Raw genomic sequence first — 19,665 nt, forward strand, 5'->3', positions numbered from 1 at the left:
GGAAGCCATGTTGGATCAGGCCAATGGCCCATCCAGTCCAACACTCTGTGTCACAGTAGCCAAAAAAAACCCCCAAGTGCCATCAGGAGGTCTACCCGTGGGGCTAGAAGCCCTCCCACTGTGTCCCCCAAGCACCAAGAACACAGAGCATCACTGCCCCAGACAGAGAGTTCCAACAATACACTGTGGCTAGTAAGCACTGATGGACCTCTGCTCCATATGACCTCTGCTCACACTAACTCAGCTTAGAGGGAACACTGCTCCAGAATCCACAGGTCCGTTCCCCTGGAGAAAACGGCTGCTTTGGAGGGTGAGACTGTATGGCCCACTGAGGTCTCTGCCCTCCCCAGGCTCCACCCCCAGATCTCCAGGCGGAGTTGGCAACCCTTCAGTTCACACAAAACTTTCTAGAAGTTGTTCCTCTGGAGGGGCTTGTGTTAATTATTCACACTCCCCTTCCTCTTCAGGCCAGGGCAGGATTAAGACTTTCCCTGGGAGAATGTTGTGTACTGGGTGTGTGTGTGTAGGCGGGGGGGGGGGGGGGGGGAGAGAATTCAACTTTGTCCCCCGGGCCACCTTGGCAAAGTCTGCAGTTTTGCCATAGCTGCTGACTTTGCCGGCTCCTCCTTCCTCCCCTCCCTCCCCCCCAACTCCTTCTCCTTCCCTTCCCACCAGCTGAGATGGGTATTTAAATCTGTGAAGAGAGGGGCTGGCTGACCACAGTTTCTGGAGTCCAGCGGAAGAGAAGGTATGAGGGCAGAGCGTTGGGCTTTCTCTTTGGCCCCCGTTGGCAACCGGGTCGGGCATGAGTTAGGAAGGAAAGGAAAGGTCCCCTTGTGCAAGAACAGTCGTTTCTGACTCTGGGGTGATGTTGCTTTCACGGCAGACTTTTTACCGGGTGGTTTGCCATTGCCTTCCCCAGTCATCTAGGCTTCCCCCCCACCCCAGCAAGCTGGGGACTCATTTGATCGAGCTCGGAAGGATGGAAGGCTGAGTCAACCTCGAGCCGGCTACCTGAAAACCCAGCTTCCGCCGGGATCGAACTCAGGTCGTGAGCAGAGCTTAGGACTGCAGTACTGCAGCTTTAACACTCTGCGCCACCGGGCAGAGTTAGGAAGCAGCTAGAAACTCTGGAAATCAAGCAGGGAGAGCGTTACTCTTGCTTAAAGAAGCTAGCATTTTAAAAAAAAGCTGTGATTTAGGTTCTTTTTTTTTTTTAGTGGCACAGAGTTTTTTTGCGGAGGGGGGGATGTCCCTCTGGGCCCACTCCAAACTAGGGATGCCAACCTCCAGGTGGGAGCTGGGGATCCCCTGAAATTACAGCTCGTCTCCAAACTACAGAGATGCGTTTTCCTGGAGAAAACGGGTGCTTTGAAGGGTGGACTCTGTGGCTCTGTTGTACCCCACTGTGAGATCCTTGCCCCCATCCCCAAATCTCCAGGAATTTCCCAACTTGGAGCTGGCAACCCTACCTCCTCATCCCCCTCCAGTGGCTGGGGGGGGGGGGACCTGGCCACTCTACCTCCAAACAAGGGGTCTTGTTTCCGCAGAGCTGGTCTTTGATCCTCTGCGTCTTTCGTAGAAATGTGAGTGAGTCTCCTGGCAGGAAAGAGAAATTTCCCCTCTTAATCTCACCACTCTCAATTCTCTGTTTATTTCCTTGTTTCTCTTTTCCTGAAGCAGCCTCCTGGTCACCATGAAGTCCTGGATCCTGATTTTTGCAGCAGCGCTGCTTGGGGGTGAGTAAACTGACTGGAAGGTTGCCCCTGAAAAAGACATCAAATGAGCAATACTCTTTCTCAGCGTCCTTCCCCTAAAACAGGGGTGGCCAACGGTAGCTCTCCAGATGTTTTTTTGCCTACAACTCCCATCAGCCCCAGCCAGCATGGCCAATGGCTGGGGCTGATGGGAGTTGTAGGCAAAAAAACATCTGGAGAGCTACCCTTGGCCACCCCTGCCCTAAAACTGTAGCGCTGAACTCCTGTCCTTCAGGGAAAGATCCGCCCAGGGCTCGTTTTGTAGAAAAAGAGGATCCGGAGCTCATTACCATAACTCATTTGCGTAGCTCATTTGCATATGCCACACACCTCTGACATCACCGGAAGGGGTACTCCATGACATCAGCTCAGCATCTACCTTCAAAGGCTTCTTGAATTAGAATTGCCATAATAAAACCTTACTCCCATCCAATGTTCCCTCTAAGCTGCAGAGTCTTGTGAGCAAACATTCGACTTTGTGAGCTCCTGGCATTAAAGTTGTGAGCTACTGCATCAATTAGTGTGCATGAATTAGTTCCTGAGCTAAGACAAAAATGTGTGAGCTGGAGGCTAAAAATCTGCGAGCTAGCTCACGCTAACTCAGCTTAGAGGGAACTCTGCTCCCCTCAGACTTTTAAAATTACTTTCTCCTATGTGGCCACAGTGGCACGAGGAAGATTTCCATCTGTCTGTTTTATCTGTTTTGCTTCTTTCCCCATTTTTTGCAGGGGGGGGGGGAATATGAGAAAGTTTGTCCAATCTTAGAGTTCAGCAAAATTCTCACAGGGGGTTTTGAACAGCGGAGCCCAGAAGCAAGTAATTTTTTTTTTTTAGAGGTGAGGGATTTAAGAAAGAAAGAACACAATAAAATCTAGAGGTTCCGGAGCGCTGCTCCTGTGAGCTCCTGCCCAAAATGAGGCCTGGATCCGCCAACGGTTACTAGCCAGTCCCAGTAGCCAGATGGAACTTCTATAGACAGAAGCAGTGCGTTTCACCAGCAGGCAAGAGAGACAAGGAACTAGGAACCCTGGCTGGTTTCCACTGTGGAAGCAGAAGGACAACTAGATTAGAAGGACCTTTGGCCTGACCCAGCAGATTTGTGAAGTCATTTAGTGAAACGTGGAAAGGGTGAGGGCAACCAGGCAGATAACAGCAAAAGAACTACCGTGTTGGATCCCGGCCTGTCGGTAGTCCGCAGCCGCCAACACGATGCTTTATTTACTTTGATTATATCCCGCATTCCTGCCCCGGGGGGACCGGAAGCGACCTACATCACCCCCCTCCGTTTCATCCTGACAACGACCCTGTGAGGTAGACTAGACTGAGAGCATGTGATTGGGCCAAGATTCCCCCTTGCATGGCATGATGGGAGAGTCAAACCTGGTTTTCCCAGATCTTATTTTAACCCTTTAACCACTATACCACACTGGTTGTCCACTATGCAGGCAAAAGGATCTTTTTTCATTCCAAGAGGGCACCGTCATATACATCATATACAAACTTGCTTAACGTAAGAGCCACACAGAATAAATGTCAGAAGTTTGAGAACTTCAAGGAAGGAAGGAAAACCAGATGAGGAAGGAGGGGGAGAGGTGGGAAGAAAGCAGCTTTAACTTGAGATGCATTCTTCAAGCTGCCAGCTGACTTGGCTTGGAGAAGCGATTGGAAGAGAGCAATTCCTTCTCCAGGACAGCTGATAGGGCAGTGGGGGGCTTCGAGAGCCACACCATATGTGTGAAAGAGCCACATGTGGCTCCTGAACTAGTTTGGCCACCCCTGACATACATACATGGGCTGAGAGACACAATAGAAGAGAATGGCTCTAATTTCGTAGCACAACGGGAAGGCTGAGTAGGGGTGGGGAGCTGAAGAGCCCTTTGCTAGAATCTCAGTCTACGCCCCCCCCTCCCCCGTAGAAACAGAATGCTGGAACAGATAACAACTTATTTGGGATAGTGATGATTAGATTGGAGTTGCCTGGTTGAATCAGACCTGTGCCTTATCTGGTGGCCAGCCAGATCAGCCAAAGCAGAGACAAAGAGCTCTTTAACCTCTTCCTTCCTGGAGAGCCAGTTGGTGTAGTGGTTGTGTGTGTGGACTCTTATCTGGGAGAACCAGGTTTGATTCCCCACTCCTCCATTTGCACCTGCTGGGATGACCTTGGGTCTGCCATACCTCTTGCAAAGGTTGTCCTTGAAAGGGCAGCTGCTGTGAGAGCCCTCTCAGCCCCACCCGCTTCACAGAGTGTCTGTTGTGGGGGAGGAAGGTAAAGGAGATTGTGGGCCACTCTGAGACTGTCCTTGAAAGGGCAGCTGCTGGGAGAGCCCTCTCAGCCCCACCCACCTCACAGGGTGTCTGTTGGGGGGGAAGGAAGGGAAAGGCGATTGTAGGCCCCTCTGAGACTCTGTCCTTGAAAGGGCAGCTGCTGGGAGAGCCCTCTCAGCCCCACCCACCTCACAGGGTGTCTGTTGTGGCGGAAGGAAGGGAAAGGAGATTGTAGGCCCCTCTGAGACTCTGTCCTCGAAAGGGCAGCTGCTGGGAGAGCCCTCTCAGCCCACCTGCTTCACAGGGTGTCTGTTGTGGGGGAGGAAGGTAAAGGAGATTGTGGGCCACTCTGAGACTCTGTCCTTGAAAGGGCAGCTGCTGGGAGAGCCCTCTCAGCCTCACCCACCTCACAGAGTGTCTGTTGTGGGGGAGGAAGATAAAGGAGATTGTAGGCCACTCTGAGAATCTGAGATTCGGAGTGGAGGGCGGGATATAAATCCAGTTTCTTCTTCTTCCGGATACAAACACCATCAGCACCTTCCTTATCACGGATTACAAGCACATCTATAGCTATTGTAGAGAAGCCCTGCCCCTAGGCAAACCAGGCGATCGCTTAGGACGCCGGCCTTCTGAGGGCATCGAATAGGGCTTTTCTTTTCCCCCACAATTCATTAGTTTTTGAAAACTGAAATGCAGGGGGAGGGGCACCAGACGCTAGCCTGGCCTAGGCTGCCAGACAGTCTAGAGTAGCCCTATAGATGAGAGAATGGCTGTGTTTCTGTTTCCACGGGCCAGCCAGGCGAGTCATGGCAGAGGAAAAGGGCTCCTTAACTCCCTCCTTCCAAATACAAACAGAATAGTGCCCTCCCCTATTACAGACTATAGACCAGGGGTGGCCAAACTTTGGCTCGGGAGCCACATAGTGGCTCTTTCACACATATTATGTGGCTCTCAAAGCCCCCACCACCCCATTGGCCAGCTTGGAGAAGGCCTTTGTCTCTTTAAATAACTTTGCCAAGTCAATGGAACAAAGCGGTAAACAAATGTCCCCTTTAAGACCAACTAAGTTTTATTCAGAATGTAAGTTTTCGTATGCTCTTAAGCAGACTTCATCAGACAAAAATTGGAATGGAAAGCTGTCTTTAAATATAGAGAAAGTGGGCAGTGTTGGTATGTAGAGTCATGGGAATGTTTTCAGCAGAAAAGAATCCCAAATTGGGGTCTGTGTTTGTTTGTTAGTTTGGGCTGTAACAGCAGTGGAGGGTGATAAAAGGCAGACCTGTCATAGGTGTGAAGTGCCATAAATATGGGTGTCATTCTGGCCCCGCCAGCCAAGTCAAATCAGCCAGAAGCTTTTAAAGTAAAAGTTGCTTTCTTTCCGCCTCTCCCTCTCACGTCTATTTGGCTTCCTTCCTTCCTTGAAGCGCTCAAACATCTGACATTCATGTCTTGTGGCTCTCAAACATCGGACGTTTATTCTGTGTGGCTCTTACATTAAGCAAGTTTGGCCACCCCTGCTATAGACACATCTATGGCTGTTGTGTATCATAACAGAAGGGCTGTGTTTCTGTTGCAAACTGGGAAGATGGCAGGGAGGAGAGGGGCGGGGGGAGAGCAGAAGAGGCCTTTGTCTGTATCTTCACACATTTCACAGCCGCTACTGGAAACAGAGCACTGCGATAGGTATGACTTCCCATAAGGTAAGACTTAGATGATGATGAGATTGGATTTATATCTCGCCCTCCACTCCGAATCTCAGAGACTCAGAGCGGCTCACAATCTCCTTTATCTTCCTCCCCCACAACAGACACCCTGTGAGGTAGGTGGGGCTGAGAGAGCTCTCACAGCAGCTGCCCTTTCAAGGACAACTCCTACGAGAGCTATGGCTGACCAAAGGCCATTCCAGCAGCTGCAAGTGGAGGGTTAGATTAAATCAACATCTTACCCCACTATCTGTTTCCAACTGCGGCCAGTCAGATGAGCCAAGGTAGAGACAAAGGGCTCATGAATTCCTCTTCCTTCACAGTATAAACTACACCAGAACCCTTTCCCTTTTTATCCACCTCAGCCATAGTTGTGCCTGCATTTCACAATGGAAATTGCTGTTTGTACTGGGAAGGGAGCTAAAGAGCCCTTCGGCAAGCCAAGGCGGAGGCAAAGAGCTCATCGATTCTCCTCACTTTTCAGGATAAATAGCAATAGAACCAGGCCTTGAATGCAGCAGGAGCTCACAGGAGCACAGCTCCTGAACCTTTCTGAGGGTTCCCCCTCTTCCTCCTCACCTACCTTGTCCGTTGAATAGGAGGTGCAGCTGCATAACAGTCCCTGGATTAGGAGAGCGGGCAGCCAGCCAGCCACCAGACGGCTCTTTGCCTAGTTTAATCCAAATCGGGTTCATTCGAATTTGGAACCCGTTTCCAGGCCTCGAGAAAATTCAGACCTCTGAGTACGTGCAGAGTACCTTTCCCTTGGCTGTCGACTAACCACGTCTCTCGCCGTAATCCCCAAGATCTGCTCCCCAGGGGCTATACTGCCTTTAGACAAGGAAGCTCCATTTTGCCATTGTGCCTACCTGCCACTTACAGATCTATCCTCCAGGAGTTTCTCCAAACCAGGCCTCAGACTCAGCAGAAGCTCACAGGAGCACAGCTCCTGAACCTTTTTGAAGGTTCCCCCTCTTCCTCCCCACCTACCTTGTCCATTGAATAGGAGGTGCAGCTCCATAACAATCCCTGGATTAGGAGAGCGGGCAGCCAGCCAGCCACCAGGGGCTTTGCCACACCCCCAGCAGCCCTCATAAAGCCCACACCACTCTTTCTCCACTCCTCATGTGATTTTAGGTGGTGGGTGGCTTGCTGGCCTTTTGACTGTGTGGAGGGGGGGGGGTGGCCAAAGAGAGCCCCAGGCGAGCGAGGCCTGCTTGGCCTGGCTGGATCTCTAGCTGGCCCAAGCAGGCCTCACTCGCCCGGAGCTGTCCTTTCTTCTGTCTGGTTGCTTTTGGCTGGGGGGGGGGGGGGGCGGCATATGCTAATGAGTTATGCTGATAAGCTCCATCACCTATTCTTCTACAAAATGACCCCTGAATAGAACCCCCTTCCTTTTTTATCCACCTCTTCCGTGGTTGTGCTTGCAGTTCATAAGGGAAGTCTTCTTTTGCTAGTCTCCCTGGGAAGGAAGGAGCCAAAGAGCTCTTTGCCTGGTTTTTTTGGCCAAACCCACTGGCCGCTTTTGGAAACCAGCGGCTGGGTAAAACATTGGTAAGATCCAGCCTTGTAACGCTTATCTAGCTCCGTCTTTACCAGGGAAGCCCTTATCCAGGGGTGGAATTCTAGCAGGAGCTCCTTTGCATATTAGGCCACCCCCCCGATGTAGCCAATCCTCCAAGAGCTTACAAAAAAGAGCCTTGGAAGCTCTTGGAGGATTCGCTACATCAAGGGGGTGTGGCCTAATATGCAAAGGAGCTCCTGCTAGAATCCCACCCCTGCTCTTATCTATTCCAGTAGCCAGTAGCCAATACTGGCCAGCCAGATGTACCAAGGCGTAGGCAAAGGGCTCTTCAAAACTCCCCTCATTTCCAAGATGCACCAGAAACAGCCATTTCCTTTACATTAGGCACTTTGGCCTGTGATATGTCGGCAGCATGCAACAAAAGAAGAGTTTTGCCACTCTTCCTATCTTGAGCTTATGCCCGTTTGCCCATGACCCTCATTGAGGTGAGCGACAGGGCTTCTGAAATCTCACTCTAGTTCAGGGGTGTCAAACACGTGGCTCAGGGATCGAATCAGGCCCCCCGTTGGCTGTCAGGCTCTGGCTATTGTCTGCTTCTTTCTCCCTCTCTCTTGCTTCCTTCCGCATCACAGCATACTTTGTCAGGCTTTCTCAGTCTCACTGCAGAACCACAGAGCAAAACCTCTATTTTCTCTATTGGTTGAGGCTCCTCCCTTGGGGAGGGAGAGGAGGAGAGAGAGTTTGCTTTGCCAGGCTCTCTCCATCTCACAGAAGAGCTACTGAGTCAAGCCTCCCTTCCTTCTATTGGCTGAAGCTCCTCCCCCTCCTGGCCCCCTGGGGAAGGAAGGAAAGAGCCAGAGCTTCCTTTGCCCACTTCCCTACATTGCACGAGAGAGATGCAAAGGAAGCACCTTTAAGACCAAGTGCTAATGTTTTAAGCATGCTTTATTTTAACTTTTTAAAAATCTTTAATTGTGTTTGTCTGTGTGCTTTATAAAGTTTATATATGTGCTACCTGACTGACACACATGGCCCGGCCCAACCAAGTCTCATTTATGTCAGATTCGGCCCTCATGAGTTAGACACCCCTCCTCTAGTTTGTCACCTGGTGCCATGTGCCATACTAGATCGGTGATCTCGGGTGATCCGGCCTAGAAGGATGCTTAAAAGTTGTCCTCTTTGTTCCCTTCATCCACGCAGGCTCCTGGGCCAATCCCGTTGTGCAGGAGGACCTAAGATCCAACTGGGAGCGAGCGGTGGAAGGCTTCTGGGAGTATGTGACCAAGGTTGGGAATTCGGCCGATGAGGTCACCACTCAGATCAAGGCTTCGCAGATCAGCAGGGAACTGGAGTGAGTGATATTGCATCTTCCTTTGGAACGGTCATGGGGCCAAGTGAGGTTTGGGGCTGTGGGGAAACTAGGGTTGACCGCAGGAAACCGGAAGCCAAAGAGTCCTGGTTTGCATTGTTCTGAAATCTCTGGAGACCGGGAGATACCAGCAGCATTAGAAATGAAAGACCTTTGGTCAATGAGTAAAACTTTCAATTCACACTTGGGTGACAACAGGGCTTTTTTTTTTGGTAGCAGGAACTCCTTTACATATTAGGCCACACCCCTCTGATGTAGCCAAGCCTCCTAGAGCTTACGGGGCTCTTAGTACTGTAAGTTCCAGGAGGATTGGCTACTTCAGGGTGTGTGGCCTAATATGCAAAGGAGTTCCTACTACCCTCAAAACCTGGTAGTTATAATTCCTCTGAGGGATGCCAGTTTACATGTGGGATGGGATTGCCAAGTCCCCCGCGGCCTCCTATTGTACCATAGAGTTTTCCCTCCCAAATTGCTAGAGCATCCGGGGAAACCATAGAGTTTTCCTGGAAATGTCTAGAGCGGACATGATGTCACTTTTGAGTGACGTCATTGCACTGGCGATGTCAGGGGAGGTTCCACTGGCCCAATGGGGGCCGGCAGGTTGGGAACCTCCAGGGCAGGAGAATCCCAGGGAACTTGGCAGCCCTTATGTGGGACCTAAAGATCCCCTGGAATTACAGCTCATCTCCAGACCACAGAGACCGCTTTGGAGGGTGGACTCTTCTGGCATTGCCAGCTCCAGGTTGGGAAACAACTTGAGATTTGGGGGGTGGAGCCTAGGGAAGGATCTCAGTGGGGTAAAATGCCGTAGAGTCCACCCTCCAAAGACACCATTTTTCTCTAAGTAGATTTGAGTCCAATAGTACCTTAGAAACGAACAAGATTTTAAGGGTAAAAGCGTCCGAGATTCAAAGCACCCTTTGTCAGGTATGTATCCAATGAAGGGAACTTTGACTCTTGAATGCTTAGGAAATCTGGCTCTTCTAACAACATGCCTACCTCCGGGGGCTTTTTTTTGTAGCAGGAACTCCATTGCCTATTAGGCCACAACCCCCCAATGTAGCCAATCCTTCAAGAGCTTACAGGGCTCTTCGTACAGGGCCTACTGTAAGCTCCAGGAGGATTGGCTACATCAGGGGGGTGGGGCCTGTTATGCAAAGGAGATCCTGCAACAACAACAAAAAAAGCCCTGCCACCATCTAAAACTATTGTCTCCAGGGGAACTGATCTCTGTTGTCTGGGGATCAGAGCTGATCCCAGGAGATCTATACCTTGAGGACGCCAGTCCTAAACAGAATTTTGCAATGTTAGAAAGAGTTACTTGAGAGTTTTATCTCGGTGATTAGTTTCGCTGAGGTAAACTTCAGTCCTTAGAACACTTTTCTGGTCATAAGCCCCGGTGAATACAATGGGACTTACTTGTGAGGAAACCTCATGAAAATTGCTCCCTCCTCTGAATCCTACTCAATGGGGCTTACTCCCAGGAAAGTGTTTTTAGGACTGCACTTGAGTGTGCAATCCTACACACAGTTAACACCCTTCTAGACCCCTTGAAAAGTATGTAACTCTCCTTTTAGGACTGTACCATGATAATCCTTCACAAATGTTCTGAGGTATTAATAACTCAGAAAGTGTCCACAGGTTTCCTGTGGGGTTAAGGGAAGAATATGAAAGACAGAAGGTATTGTGTGAGGGATACAAAAGAGTAAGGATGGCTCTCTCGTGTGGAAATATGAGGCAATAGTGCCTAAAGTACCATGGCATCGTGATTTAAATGTGTCATCAGTTCCTGGTACGGTTGCCAACTCTGGGTTTGGAAATACCTGGAGTTTTTGGAGATGAACATATATGAAGCTGCCTTATACTGAATCAGACCCTTGGTCCATCAAAGTCAGTATTGTCTTCTCAGACTGGCAGCGGCTCTCCAGGGTCTCAAGCTGAGGTTTTTCACACCATTTTGCCTGGACCCTTTTTTGGAGATGCCGGGGATTGAACCTGGGACCTTCTGCTTACCAAGCAGATGCTCTACCACTGAGCCACCGTCCCTCCCATTGATGAAGTCTGGGGACGATGGGATTTGGGAAGGGGCGGGACCTCAATGGGTTATAATACCAGAGTCCCCCCTCCAAAGCAGCCATTTTCTTCAGGGGAACTGATCTCTGTAGTCTGGAGTTGTGAAGATGGTGAAGCAGATCTGTTTAAAGCTGATCTAGCGGTTCGCTACCTTTTCCGTATGGCTCAGTCTACAGAGACATGATGCATTTTCCTACATATTTTATTGCATATCTGTTCTTTACGTGTGGTAATATTCTCCTGACCTCTGAGCAGGATGAGACAGACAATAAAGGGACCCCAATATGAGAGAGCCCATGCTCACCCCTGGTGTAGTCTGATCACCAGGTCTTGGGGGGGTAACTGAGAATTACGAAACATAGGAACACAAGAGAAGCCATGTTGGATTGGGGCAATGGCCCATCCAGTCCAACACTCTGCCACACAGTGGTCAGAACCCAGGTGCCATCAGGAGGTCCACCAGCAGGACCAGAACTCCAGAAACCCTCCCACTGTTTCCCCTCCAAGCACCAAGAATACAAAGCATAAATGGCCCATGCACAAGAACATAAGAGACGCCACATTGGATCAGGCCAGTGGCCCATCCAGTCCAACACTCTGTGTCCCACAGTGTCCAAAACCCAGATGGGAGGGGGGTGGGTGGTCTAATGCAGGAGTCCCCATTGTGATGCCCATGATATCCACAGACACCCTTTTTAGTGCCTACCAAGTATTTTTTAAAAAATGGGTGGGGCTTTTGCCCAGCAAGGCTTCTGATTGGCCATTGATTATTTGATTGGCTGTGCAGATTTTAAAGTACGTTGCTTTGGCAGCAGCTGCTACTTCTGCACTTCAGTGATGGAAGTAAGGTGTAGCAGCCATTTTGTAGCTAGCTCTGCCTCCTGCGGCAGCCATTTTGTGACTTAGCCTACTGTGCTAGGTCAGAATTGCAAAGGTGTCTGCGGGCTCAAAAAGGCTGAAGCCCCCTCATCCAATGGTAGAGAGCAACCAAGATAACATAATTTTGACCACCTACTCTTCCCGCCCTTTTTCCCCACAGCGGCCTCATCACAGACACCATGGGGGAGCTGGAACACTACACCACGGATCTTAGTAACAAGATTGGCCCATACGCTCGAGATGTTCAGCAGCGCCTGACTACGGAAGTGTCGGCCCTGGCAGGAAAACTGCGGGCCGACATGGAAGAGACCAAAAGCAAGGTGCTCCAATACACCAACGATGCCCGCGTCATGTTCGACCACAATGTAGAAGTGGTCCGGTCCCAGGTCGACCTGTATCTGCGCAAACTGAGGAAACGCATCGGCAAGGACACCGAGGCCTTGCGGAACAAGTTTGCCGCCTACGCTGAGGAGGTACGGGCCAGCACCGATGACAAAGTAGACGTCATACGCCAGAAACTGGAGCCTTACATTTCCAGCATCCGCGAGAAGGGGCAGCAGAGGTTCCAGGCTCTGCATCAGGCGGTGGGAGAGCAAGGGAGGATGGTTCAAGAGCAGCTCAGCTCCCGAGCTCAGGAGCTTCATGACCACTTCCGGGGCAGAGCTGAGGAGGTCAAGGACAACATTGACCAAGTGGCTGAAAAGGTGCGCCAGTGGTTCGACCCCTTGCTGAACGACCTCCGCTCCCAAGTCGAGACCTTGGTGGACAAGTTCAAGCAGCTGCAGTCTTAAAAGATGGCTGGCATGCCCCAGAAGCTAACACTGCCACCGCCCATGGTTTCCTTGGAAACCAAGATGGCCTCAGGGGCTGAGGCTCCTTGGTGGAAAAGGCACAGGTGGTCACTGTGTACTAATCTCACACCGCCCTGCAGACCCTGCCACACACACCTTCCTCCCATTCTATTCGGCGGCCATTTTGGCCCGTTAATACCCTGCCCGCTTCCTACAGGCAGCGCCACCTTCTAGGCCCGGGGCCTGTTAAATGCGGTGCTCATCAAGTTCCTGACAAGACGGGTCTTATAACAGTTCGCCACGCTGCCCAGTTTTAACACGTACACCCGCCCGAGACACTTGTGTCATGCCTCTCACCAAAATTTCTCGGCTTTTTACCGGTGTTTTCCGTTTTGACCTGTAACAAAATAAAACAATATGTACTTCAGAGATGCGAAGGTCTGTCTTTTATACCAGCAGCCTCCAACCTCTTTGGCACCAGGGACCGGTTTTGTGGAAGACGATTTTTCCATGGACCGGTGGGGGTGCTGGGGTTTTTACTGCCCCAGACTGCCCCCATGCCCACACCCTGTCCCTGCCCCCCAGGGGGGTCTTTAAATGAGGAGTAAGAGCCCCATGGTGCAGAGTGGTAAAGCTGCAGTACTGCAGTCAGAGCCCTCTGCTCACGACCGGAGTTCGATCCCAGCGGAAGCTGGTTCGGGTAGCCGGCTCCAGGTTGACGCAGCCTTCCATCCTTCCGAGGCTGGTAAAATGAGTCCCCAGCTTGCTGGGGGGAAAGCGTAGATGACTGGGGAAGGCAATGGCAAACCACCCCGTAAAAAGTCTGCCGTGAAAACATTGTGAAAGCAACGTCACCCCAGAGTTGAAAACGACTGGTGCTTGCACAGGGGACTACCTTTACCAGTTGCTAACAGGCCACGGACCGGGACTGGTCCACAGACCGGGGCTTGGGGACCCCTGTTTTATGCAACCGAAGGTTTGGTGTCTTATGCTAGGGATGCCAGCTTCCAGATGGGACATGGGGATCCCCCAGAATTCCAGCTCATCTCCAGACAACAGAGATCAGTTCCCCTGGATAAAGTGGCTGCTTTGGAGGGTCTCTGTGGCACTGCACCCCACGGAAGTCCTTCTCTTCCCCAGGAAGAAATGGGGTGGGCAGGTGGGAAGCAGAAAACCTAGCAGACAGTAGGATACCCCTTTCAACTCCTGAATAAGGCTGTCAACCTCCAGGTGAGACTGGAGAGGTCCCAGAATTCAGGGGTGGAATTCTAGCAGGAGCTCCTTTGCATATTAGGCCACACACACCCCGATGTAGTCAATCCTCCAAGAGGTTACCAAAAGGAGCCTTGTATGCTCTTGGAGGATTGGCTGCATCAGGGGTGTGTGGCCTAATATGCAAAGGAGCTCCTGCTAGAATCCCAGCCCTAGAATATAGCTGATCTCCAGGTTACATGGATTCAGGGGTCATTTTGTAAAAAAAAAGAGGTGCTGGAGCTCATTACCACAACTCATTTGCATACGCCACACGCCCCTGACGTCAGCAGAAAGTGTACTTAATGATATCAGCTCAGCAAGCCACTACCTGAAAATGCTTCTTGAATTAGAATTGTCATTATAAATCCTTACTCCCATCATACTTTTTAGATCACTTTCTCCTATGTGGCCACAGTGGCATGAGGAAGTTTTCCATCTGTCTGCCTTATATGTTTTGGTTATCTTCCCGTGTGGGAGGAAATATTAGAAAGTTTGTCAAATCAGAGTTCAGCAAAATTTTCACAGGGGTTTGTACAATGGAGCCCAGAAGCAAGTATTGGGGAGGAGGGGAGTAAGAAAGAAAGGGCACAACAAAATTTAGAGGTTCCGGAGTTCTCCTCCTGCAAGCTCCTGTTACAGTTGCCAAGTCCAATTCAAGAAATATCTGGGGACATTGGGGGTGGAGCCGGGAACAAAGTTGTGACAAGCATGATTGAACTCCAAAGGGAGTTCTGGCCATCACATTTAAAGGGACCACACACCTTTTAAATGCCTTCCTTCCATAGGAAATAATGAAGGATAGGGGCACCTTCTTTTGGGGCTTATAGAATTGGACTCCCTCGTCCAATCTTTTTGAAACTTGGGGAGTGTTTTGTGGAGATATATTGAATGCTATGCTGCAATTTTGGTGCCTCTACCTCAAAAAGCAACCCCCCCCCCAGATACTCACAGCTCAATTCTTTATTGTGCCCTATGGGGATCGGTCTCCCTAAGGAATAATGGAATAAGGGGAGGATGAACGATCTAAAAATGAAACAGGGAAATTAGGGTTGCCAATCCCCAGATGGGGGGCAGGGGATCCCCCACTTTGGAGGCCCTCCCCCTGCTTCAGAAAGCGGGGGGGGGAGGGAGGGAGGGAAATGTCTGCTGGGCACTCCATTATTCCCTATGGAAATCAATTCCCATAAGGTATAATGAAGAATTGATCTGCGAGTATCTGGGGCTCTTGGGGGGTGGGTTTGAGGTGGAGGCACCAATTTTTCAGCATGGCATTCAGTTTCTCTCCCCAAAGTACCTTCAAAATTTCAAAAAGATTGGACCAAAGGATCCAATTCTATGAGCCCCAAAATAAGGTGCCCCTATCCTTCATTATTTCCAAAGGAGGGGAAGTATTTAAAAGGTGTACGGTCTCTTTAAATGTGATGGCAAGAACTCCCTTTGGAGTTCAATTATGCTTGTCACATCCAGGGCTGTTTTTCTAGTTAGAGCGTCTCTGCATATTAGGCCACGCCCCCTGATGTAGTCAATCCTCCAAGAGCTTAGAGGGCTCTTAGTACAGGGCCTGCTGTAAGCTCCAGGAGGATTGGCTATATCGGGGGGCGTGGCCTAATATGCAGAGGAGCTTCTGCTAGAAATAGTACCTTGGTCACACCCTTGTTCCTGGCTCCACACCCAAAGTCTCCTGGCTCCACCCTCAAAGTCCCCATCTATCTCTTGAATTGGACTTGGCAACCCTAAGGGAAATGTTGGGATTTATCCAGTTCTCCTTTTCATCTGCGGCAGCTTCTGGAGGCCGTTTATTTACAAACTGTGATGGAACGGCCTAGGTTTGCCTACCAGACCCCGTTCCCCTTTTTGGAGGGAGCTATTTCTCCTCCGGCCACTTGGGCTTGCTGCCACCACCTGCTCAGTCTAGGGGTTCGGATTGAGAGGAACAGGACTCCCAATCCCCCTCTCCAGCTCTGAGGCCAGGCCTCAAGGTCCTCTGCCACCCTGTACTTGGGTATCACAGAGACCACAGCACTTCTTCGGGGAACCCCTGGAGGATTGGCACCTTATCCAACTACAGGACTTCCCCCTTTCGCCGGGGCCCCCTTCATAAAGCATGGTCTAAAGCAGTTGGGGATCTGTGTGGTACAAAGTTTGACTGCCAGCATTCAAAACAGTAAAAATATTTAATTAGAAGAGAAAAAGAAAAGAAAAGAAAAAAAACAAAAGCAGTTGCATGTAACAGTTTAGCACAGCACCTGAGCAGCAACCAGAATGACAAATAAAAGGTGGATTTAAACGCATCCTCCCGTCCCTCGTCTAAACTTGCCCTGCCTTGTGGATGACTTCCTCAGTCTGACTGCCTGTTGTCCACTCTTCCTCTGCCTCCTGAGAAGGCCTCTCCCACAGTCAGGAGCCCACAGACTGACAACCTCTCTCCTTGAGGGCCAGCCGAGAACTCAACTTTTCCCTCCTAACTCCAATAAAAAAAGAAGAACTTCCTACCCCTCTAGGAGGCTTTCCCCCTAGAGTTGATGGTTTAACTCCAGAAGGGAGGGGGGAGTGAAGGGAAGGCTAGGCCACAAAGCCTGCCTTAGCAGTTTCATGTTCCCTCCCAACCAAGCACCACCATTAACTAAGATGGTGTTTCTCCACACAAACTCTGATAGGAGATGCTGCTGTTTTCTTGGAGTCCAGCCCTGGGGGACAATGGCTTTACACAATGGCCCTTTCTTGTCGGTGAATAACGTCCCCACACCAATCTCTCTTGAGTCAAAGAAACACAGATCAGATCTTGGGCTGGACGAGGGAGCTATATCGTGTCTTGAGGGGGATGCTCCGGAGAACAGCCAGCTCCCAGAGAAGCGGCGCTGCAGAGCGGGTTGCTGTCTCCCCAGCTCGTGAAATACAAAAAAGAGAAATCACAACAACGAGCAACCAATGTTATCAGAACCCAGCAGGGTTGCCAATCCCCAGGTGGGGGCAGGGGACCCCCCAGTTTGGGGGCCCTCCCCCCGCTTCAGGGTCATCAGAAAACGGGGGAGTGGGAGGGAAATGTCTGCTGGGAACTCCATGATTCCCTATGGAGACCAATTCCCAAAGGGTATAATGGAAAATTGATACATGGGGGTATCTGGGGCTCTTGGGGGCTGTTTTTTGAGGTAGAGGCACCTGATTTGCAGCATTGCATCCAGTACCTCTCCCGAAAGGACCCTCAACGTTTCAAAAGGATTGGACCAGGGGGTCCAATTCTATGTGTCCCCAAAGAAGGTGCCCCATCCTTCGTTATTTCCAGGAGGGGAGGGAAATGTCTGCTGGGAACTCTATTATACCCTATGGAGACTTACTCCCATTGAAAATAATGGAGAATTGATCCACAGGTATCTGGCGCTCTGGGGGGGCTGTTGTTTTGAGGTAGAGGCACCAAAATGTCAGCATAGCATCCAGTGCCCCTATCCTTCATTATTTCCTATGGAAAGAAGGCATTTAAAAGGTGTGCAGTCCCTTGAAATGGGATGGCCAGAACTCCCTTTGGAGTTCTATTATGCTTGCCACAACCTTCCTCCTGGCTCCACCCCAAAGTATCCTGGCTCCACCCCCAAACCCCCAGATATTTATTGACTTGGACTTGGCAACCCTAGAACCCAGCTTCATTATGTTGGCAATGCTCAGAGATTCAACACTTTTGGAACTTAGTCCAAAGATCAATCTCCTAACTCTTCCATTGACCCATTTCTCTAACATTTGAAAATGCAGTCACGAACCTTTGGATAACACAAATTCCTAATTTTTATAATTCTGAGCTAATAGAATACTTTATGTGTGCAGCGCGCCTAGAAATTGCCTCTCTATGGAAATACCCCAAAACTCTATCCATATTTAATGGGCACAAAATACAGGAACTGTGTGTGCTTGATAAAATTTCAGATTCTCCAAAACAACAAAATTCAGACTCCTATGGATCTACCTTTTTGAGTTTTTGGCTCCCTTACTTGGATTATTTAGCCCCATGTAAACATAGGGTTGCCAAGTGCAATGCAAGAGATATCTGGGGACTTTGGGGGTGGAGCCAGGAGCAAGGGCGTGACAAGCACGACTGAACTCCAAAGGGAGTTCTGGCAATCACATTTGAAAGGGCCGCACGTCTTTTAAATGCCTTCAATCCATCTGGAAATAATGAAGGATAGGGGCACCTTCTTTGGGGGCTCATAGAATTGGACCCCTTGGTTCAATCTTTTTGAAATTTGGAGGGTATTTCGGGGAGAGGTGCCAGATGCTATGCTGAAAATTTGGTGCTTCTACCTCAAAAAACAGCCCCCCAGATTCTCCATTATATCACATGGGAATCGGCCTCCATAGGGAATAATGGAGTGCCCAGCAGACATTTCCCTCCCTCCCTCCCCCCACTTTCTGATGACCCTGAAGCGGGGGGGAGGGCCTCCAAACCAGGTGATCCCCTGCCCCCACCTGGGGGATTGGCAACCATGTAAACAATATTCTTCTCAATTGGAAGCAATTAACGCTATTTATGAAGTTGTTGTAGCCTGTTTGTACCTATTATTTTCCATCCCAACTTTGTATTGTTTTCAGGTTTATGCTCCATACGATAACGTTTTATTTGTATCACCTTGGTTTTCAATAAAACTTGTTATTACTGGGGGGGGGGGAGGGACAATGAGCAACCAAAAACCTCTAAAGGTACACCTGATCAAAATTACAAGGCTGTGATATTCATTCTACGTATCGAAAATATTCAATCAAACGAGCGTCTCTTTAAAACGGTCCACACACAAAGACGTAGCTCAGTTTCACAGTAGGACTGGTATATCTTGAAATCCCATACAAAGTAGGGCGCAACAGATTATTAACTTGTAATTCCTGTTTCATTCACCGATTTCTTCAGGCATGGGATTTACTATAAAACTCAGAAATTAATCTCTCAGTTCTATTTCATTTTCATGATTGAAAATGCCACTAGACAGCAAGATATGTTACCGATTCATTACAGCAGCGGCGGCCAACGGTAGCTCTCCAGATGTTTTTTGCCTACAACTCCCATCAGCCCCAGCCATTGGCCATGCTGGCTGGGGCTGATGGGAGTTGTAGGCAAAAAACATCCGGAGAGCTACTGTTGGCCACCCCAGCATTACAGCATTGAATATGGACTTTTGCAACCAATGATATAATTTCTGAACACTGAGCTCAGTGGAGTCGCTTAAATTTTTTTTTGAAAAGGTATTTTGGAAAGTTCCAATGAATTAAGCATTTCAAAGTACTGCGTGCATTTATTTAAAGCTTGTTAATTTCACAGCATTCTTTCTTTTTCTTATCTGTATACACTGTGGTTTCTGGTTTTGGTCTTATTTCCCAGGTAGGGGGCAGGGGACCCCCCGGTTTGGAGGCCCTCCTCCCGCTTCAGGGTCATCAGAAAACGGGCGAGTGGGAGGGAAATGTCTGCTGGGCACTCCATGATTCCCTATGGAGACCGATTCCCAAAGGGTATAATGGAAAATTGATACATGGGGGTATCTGGGGCTCTTGGGGGCTGTTTTTTGAGGTAGAGGCACCTGATTTGCAGCATTGCATCCAGTACCTCTCCCGAAAGGACCCTCAACGTTTCAAAAGGATTGGACCAGGGGGTCCAATTCTATGTGCCCCCAAAGAAGGTGCCCCTATCCTTCGTTATTTCCAGTGGAGGGAAGGCATTTAAAAAGTGTGCAGTCCCTCTAGATGTGATGGCCAGAACTCCCTTTGGAGTTCAATTATGTTTGTCACAATCAGGGGTGGAATTCTAGTAGGAGCTCCGTTGCATATTAGGTCACGCCCCCTGATGTCGCCAATCTTCCAAGAGTTGAGAAAAAAAAAGACCCTTGCAAGCTCTTGGAGGATTGGCAACATCAGGGGGGTGTGGCCTAATATGCAAAGGAGCTCCTGCTAGAATTCTGCCCCTGGTCACCACCTTGCTCCTGGCTCCACCCTAGGGTTGCCAAGTCCAATTCAAGAAATATCTGGGGACTTTGGGGGATGGAGCCAGGAGACATTGGGGGTGGAGCCAGGAACA

General features: G+C 49.8%; 1 protein-coding gene across 1 annotated transcript; it reads left to right on the forward strand.

Annotated features, from left to right (window-relative positions):
- Positions 1 to 589: 589 nt before the first annotated feature.
- APOE (apolipoprotein E) lies at positions 590 to 12,789 on the forward strand. The gene is made up of 4 exons (XM_060258511.1): positions 590 to 748; positions 1,681 to 1,739; positions 8,451 to 8,601; positions 11,732 to 12,789. The coding sequence occupies exons 2-4, from the start codon at positions 1,697 to 1,699 to the stop codon at positions 12,360 to 12,362; spliced, it is 825 nt and encodes a 274-aa protein (XP_060114494.1). The 5' UTR covers positions 590 to 748; positions 1,681 to 1,696; the 3' UTR covers positions 12,363 to 12,789.
- Positions 12,790 to 19,665: the final 6,876 nt, after the last annotated feature.

This window comes from Heteronotia binoei, chromosome 17 (genome assembly GCF_032191835.1).
Source record: "Heteronotia binoei isolate CCM8104 ecotype False Entrance Well chromosome 17, APGP_CSIRO_Hbin_v1, whole genome shotgun sequence".
NCBI lineage: Eukaryota > Metazoa > Chordata > Lepidosauria > Squamata > Gekkonidae > Heteronotia > Heteronotia binoei.

Excerpts from the sequence above, each read along its gene's own strand:
- APOE (XM_060258511.1), top strand. The coding sequence starts at position 1,697 with ATGAAGTCCTGGATCCTGATTTTTGCAGCAGCGCTGCTTGGGG. Across the intron at positions 1,740-8,450 it reads TGCAGCAGCGCTGCTTGGGG|GCTCCTGGGCCAATCCCGTT; the intron begins GTGAGTAAACTG and ends TCATCCACGCAG. Across the intron at positions 8,602-11,731 it reads CAGATCAGCAGGGAACTGGA|CGGCCTCATCACAGACACCA; the intron begins GTGAGTGATATT and ends TTTTCCCCACAG.